The 6062-nt window shown below is 38.4% G+C and overlaps 1 protein-coding gene across 1 annotated transcript; it reads left to right on the top strand.

Annotated features, from left to right (window-relative positions):
* Positions 1-5036: 5036 nt before the first annotated feature.
* Positions 5037-6062, top strand: LOC308399788 (placenta-specific gene 8 protein-like; the record flags this gene model as incomplete). The annotated part of the gene is made up of 4 exons (XM_080887222.1): positions 5037-5048; positions 5212-5317; positions 5412-5599; positions 5678-6062. 4 exons carry the CDS (start codon positions 5037-5039, stop codon positions 5909-5911), a joined length of 540 nt encoding a protein of 179 aa, XP_080743348.1. The 3' UTR covers positions 5912-6062.

The raw sequence follows: 6062 nt of genomic DNA, 5'->3' as shown, positions 1-6062 counted from the left end.
CATGCGAATCTTAGTTGCAAGTGCAGAAATGTAAGGATTATATAAGTAATAATATAATATAGTAATAAAAATATTTAATAATATTTTACTGACTGAATAAAAACATTCAATCTACAATCTGGACCCCATTTTTATAGTCTTATCCTACTTTTTGAGAGTTTATTGAATGAGTGTTTCAACTGAAAAAATCCACCATGAAGCATTTGTTTCAGACTTTACACTGATGCTTTGTGTCATGCAGTATGTTTGTCTGGTGTTTTCAATATAAAGAGCCATTTATTATAACTATGATGCTGGGTATCCCTCCTTGACAAAGGGAGAAAAAAATGTTAGCATACAAGGAAAGACTCAGAAAATTACACAAGTGTAACAAGGCCCAGAGGCCGATGCAGGAGATGAACAAACCCCAAACTCAAACAGTGATCACAATCACGTTCTTAAGGCAAAACACAGTCAACTTAGCCATAATGACACAGGGTTTCCAAACGGGGTTCACTGAGTTGTAAGGCTGCAAAACACAGGAGAAGCTGGTTCAGTGAGAGAGAGGGGAACTGAGCGTCTGAAAGAAAGAGACTGAGTGAGGTGTGCGCTGATTTAAACCTCAGAGTGGGCAGGAGGCCGAGTGAGCGGCAGATGGGGAAGATCTAACTTCTGAAGGTGAAGCGGTGAAACAGGGTGAAGGCGGATGAGAACCCGACACAAGACTGCCAACTGTCCCAATTTCCTTTGGGGTCAACCTTCAGGATCAATAAAGTTTTATTGAATTGAATTGAATTGAATTGAAAGTTGAAACTATGCAAGCTGTAGGCTCAAGGAAACGAAGTAAGTACACAGCTGAACAACGAGAGAATCATAAGGAACTGATGACCAAGTTATCACCATGAGTAGCAACAGACTGGCAAAGGAAAAACAGTCTCCTGCTTGACAGCCAACAGCAGGAAAGGGTTTTAAAAATTATGTATTCATATAATTTGTTTTAGAAATTAACTAACTTTACCTCTGTAGGAAACCTGTGACTTCTGTCAACATCAAAGAGAACATCCAAACATGAAAAAAGCCTCTTGAACAAATGAATCTCTACGGACATGTGACGCTCAGGGTTTAAGACTTAATATGACCTGGCAAGTGCATCCTAATAATGCGTTCGATGAATCACACTGACAAAGAGACGACTGCACCTGGCTGCCATGCAAGCTGGAAAAACTGCTCTGATTAGAAGTTTATATTTTATACTATAAAGTTGGTTTAAGCAGAACAGAAACTGAACTGTCATTAGCAGTTAGTAAGAAAGTAAGAAAACCAAAAATGTGACATCAAGAATGTACATCTTGTATTTGCTTCCGTGTGACACAGAAATGTTAAGTTACGATTAAGCAGAAATGAAACTGAACATTCAGCATTAGCCTTAACAGATCAGGCAGAATTGCATAATCTCTGCTTTTTATTACATAAGCACACTTTTACTGTCAATGAACTTCCTCAGAGCATATTAAAGGCTGGAGTCAAATTTAATTTTTGATAAACTTGGACTAATTTTGTATTCTTTGAGGACTTTGTCTACCTGCCACCTACAGCAAGTTTTTCCACTTAGCCAGATAACCTGACATGCATGTCAGATGAGTGTGGGAGGAAACTGAAGTATTCAGAGGAAACCCACGCAGACACAGGGAGACCAACCAAACTCTACTTTGAAAGACTCCAGTCAGGGCTTGAACCAAGGTCCCTGATTATCCCAGAGGTTACGTTCCGACACCCCTCGTGATCGGTGAGAATCCACCAAGTAGAAACCACATGTTTATTATATTATTTTTATATATTTTAAGCCATAAAAACCCTCCCCATACTCTTATAATGTGTCGTGAGGATACGCTACATTTCGTAAATACTCTTTCTCTTCCAATTGCTACATAAATACACTTAAGGTTCAACCAACTTGATTAAAGGATGATAAACGCTCTTATCATTTCATTGACAGTTTTGCATGGCCTCATTGGCATACACTGACCTGCAGAGACACTCAATTCAGTTCAATTTTATTTATATTGTGCCAAATCACAACAGTGGTCACATCAAGGTGCTTTATATTATAAGGCAGAGATACTAATACAGAGAAAACAAAGTGATGTTTTTTAAATAGTGGTTTAATCACTCCCAGCTTGAAGGCCCTTTGTACGTACCCCATTAACAGAGATAAATGATGGTAATTTGTGTGAATCATTACCTAATGGTACGATGTCTTTAAGCATTCTTTTAGGAATGGGGTATAACGGACACACTGATGGAGCTGAGGAAACTATGTTGTTCTTTCTTTGTGATTGTTTTATGCTTAAGTCAGTTTTGGTTGGTTTGTCGGTCTGTGAGCAGATACAGTTGCTATGGTGATGGGGTTTGGGGTCACAGCAGGGGGAGAGAAGCTGCAGGGAGGTGTGTAAGACTGCAACTCTTTCCTGGTTGCAACGCTGGATAGTCATGTGATTTCTAAAACAGAGATATTGCGCAAATGCAAAAAATCAAGCCTATGGACAGGATTTCTATTTACCCTCTGCTTGTTGGTAGGTAGATGACATTTTTGTCCCAAACCAGCACACTCGTACTGCTGCATTGTCTTAAAACCATACTTGTGTGCATCTGCAAATGGATATAGTATAAGTTCAAATAAAATAATGAAAATTTGGGAATCTAAATGTAATCCTTCAAGTGTACTAGTTTACAGTGTTATCATTTTAGCTCAACAAGGAAGTGATATCTGGAGAAACAAGGAAAAAGAATCCATGCAACAGACACCTACTCATAGTTTGGCACATTTCAAACATGCAAACATTGTTTTTATGTAGACAAAGGTTCTGTTCATTTTAAATATCAGATTCACCCAAAGACTGCATGAAAGTGAAGCTCTGCCCCACAAACTACTACAGTCTCTAAATGTATTATATTGGGTGTTTGTGGGCATTCTCCACACACAACCAAAGACATTTTATTGACCGCGGTTAAAAGAGAGAAAGATGGTAAGCACACTGATGTAAACTAAACCCTAACACCTCTACTAGGAACAAGCATAACCACAGGTCAACTTTCCCATCTCTGTTTTCCCAAGAAAACTCAGCAAACTCTCCATAGCCACAGCTCTTGGCTCTCTTCCTCCATCACTTTCACTTTCCTGACTTTGTTGATCTATGACCACAAATAAGCACAAGAGTTACAAATTGCAGTAGTTTTCATGCTGAAACTCTCAATTTAAAAGTGTTTTTAACAAGCTGCTTTTAGTGATGATGACAGGCTTGACCTCGTAGCCTTCATCCTGAACCCACAGTTCTCTCGGTGGTTACAAAGTTTTACTAAAAGGCTACAATCCAGCAGTCAGTTATACGTTTATTCAGTTATTCATTCAGTCCCTTGCGCTTTTCACTCACATGTATTAGAGCATTGCTCTTTAAGTCTTATTTGTGTTAGTAGTAGCCAATATTTACATCAAACCACTGGTTTTAGTAGTTCACTCACACTTAACCTCTGTGAAGCCAATTGAATATTCAAATACATTCAGTACCAGTCATGCTCACATGTCCAATGGTTTCACTGGACTGTGTGTCATGACCTCCTTTGATAAAGAAGAACAGAGTGTGACTGAGTGCTGGAGAGGAGAGACATCAGAGTGCAGAATAAGAAGTAAGTGAAGAGTTTGTTGTGTCATCTCTTTTTTTTCTTTAGTGCTTGATGTTAATGATGCTGCCAGTTCAGTTATTTCATTTATCAGAGATTCTGATATTTTATTGGTTCAGTTTTCTTTATTATGGATGGAGGGTGAATATACAATAGAAACTTAACCCTTTCATGCATGAATAGTGACAGTGTCAATCTGGATTTCTTTTCTTAAGTATTTTTATTCATCTTTAGACATGAAAAAAAAAGATTTTTGATCTTCAATTTTATCATCATCACCGTAGTATACTTGCATTTACTTGAAGTGATTTATTGAAGTATGTAAAGTGAAATTTGTTTTAATTCATTCTGCATAAGTTAAAAACTTTAGGAAAACACAATGAAATCTTGTTGTTTGAACAAATACTTTGTTAATCAAGGCAAATACTGCTAGGCTTGCGTAATGAACCAATATGAGTGTTGATGATTTCATAGAGACAACGAACCAGTCCAGGCAAGTCAGGGCAACTAACCACTCTTACTAGATTGTATCATTTCAACAAGAACAAATTAAGTTGAATTTCATGCAAATGGTACATGATTTAAATACGTTCACCATAGAAACATGAAATTATTTAGTTCAAATTACAAGTTTGAATCTTGTACATGTAACAACGACCCAATTTCATTTTTTTGAGTGTACCATCAATAGCTGACCACTGTAGTGACACTGTGCCTGAAAGGGTTAAATAGAAATATAAAAACGTCATAAATTAGCCTTGCAATCAATCGGACTATGTCAAAGTAGCTATATATAACAATGTCCCGATTCACAAGTAATGTACCCTGAAAAAACCCTCAAAACTTGTAACATGTTCCTAACTACGTAACTAAAGCCAAATGGGACCAGACGTCACCTGGCTTAATGGGGTCCGTGTCCTGGTTCACAAACATGTCAGATTTTGGGATATTCTAGAGATATTCTTATTAATAAATACATTAAATATAAAATAGAATTCAAACATTTTTTAAAAACATCAATACAAGATAAACACGAGTAAAAGAATTTTAAATGAATGATAAATATCTCAAACTGGGTCAAACACCAAGCAGAAGACGTGGATCTTTAGACTGGATTTAAGAATTGGCGGTGAAGAGACCTCTCTAATGTGAAATGGGAACAAATTTCCAAACTTGGGACCCGCTACGGCAAAAGTCCGTCTGAGCCTCCGCTGTGTCCTCGACACATCCAGGAGCAGTCGGTTAGTTGATGTGAGTGGAAAAGCAAGTGCAGCTCAGAGAGGGAAGGTCGGGGAAGACCATTTAAGCACTTTAACTGTGCAGCCAGTTAAAAGCTGTGATCCAACATTTTGCAGCAGCTGAAGACGACACAGGGCAAAATGGTAACACCAGTATATAAAGCTTTACAGTAATACAACCAAGTTGTAAAAAGGGCACGGATTACTGTTTCTTTGGCTTTCTGTCTCAGCTGAAAGAAGACAAAGGTGAAGACAAAGCTGACTTTAATTGCAATTGTTGTATTTGGGTTTTCTCTACTTCATTCTACTTTTACAGAGTAATTATTTAGTGTCTGTGGCTGAACCTCAACACACAATGGCAGAAAAACCCTTGACAGACTGGGACAGTGGTCTCTTGGATTGCTTTGAGGATGCGAGTACTTGTAAGAAGAAGTTTAAGATCTTTTTCTTGTCATTTCTGGGGTCTTAGGCACTTCAGACATGTTACCACTTTGGTGATGTATTTCTGTTTTTCAGGCTGCTATGGTTTCTGGTGTGGCTCCTGCCTCGCCAGCACCGTTGCAGGAAGGTTTGGAGAGAATAGCTGTCTCCCTTTGTGTGATACATGTTGCTCTGGTGGATTAACAGCCTGTGGGATACCTGTTTGTGTTCCTCCTGCAGTCTTGTCTTTAAGGGTTGCCATGCGAAACAGATATGGCATCAAGGTATAAAGCAGTGACAATGAGACAATGTCATGAAGCAGAAATGGAGAAAGAAATAATGGTTGTACCGTCTCTCTGCAGGGCTCTCTCTGTAAGGATATTGCAATTTCCTATTGCTGCGCCACGTGCTCCTGGTGTCAGATGCATCGTGAGTTAAAGCATCGTAAGCAAGGCCCCACTGTGGTCAACATACAGAATAACAACATTGTGAACATGCAGCCTGTTCCAGTCATGCAGGCACCCATGATGATGCCTTCACAACCAGTGCCAGCTGCTTATATGGCTCAACCAAGATTCACTGTGGTCTCACAGTGACAGAAATCCGAGTTTGTGTTGATGTTTCTATCAGTGAAATGAGACAATGAAGTCATTTTGAATTGAGAGTATCGTTAAATATTTCTATCAGCTTCCTAATAATCATAAAAATTACATTTAGTTTAAATGCATGAGTCGCCTTTTTAGATTA

Source organism: Rhamphochromis sp. 'chilingali' (assembly GCF_963969265.1).
Source record: "Rhamphochromis sp. 'chilingali' genome assembly, chromosome: 7".
NCBI classification, from domain to species: Eukaryota; Metazoa; Chordata; class Actinopteri; order Cichliformes; family Cichlidae; genus Rhamphochromis; species Rhamphochromis sp. 'chilingali'.
The sequence above is the reverse complement of the archived record's forward strand: the minus strand, read 5'-3'. Positions and strand labels throughout refer to the sequence as shown.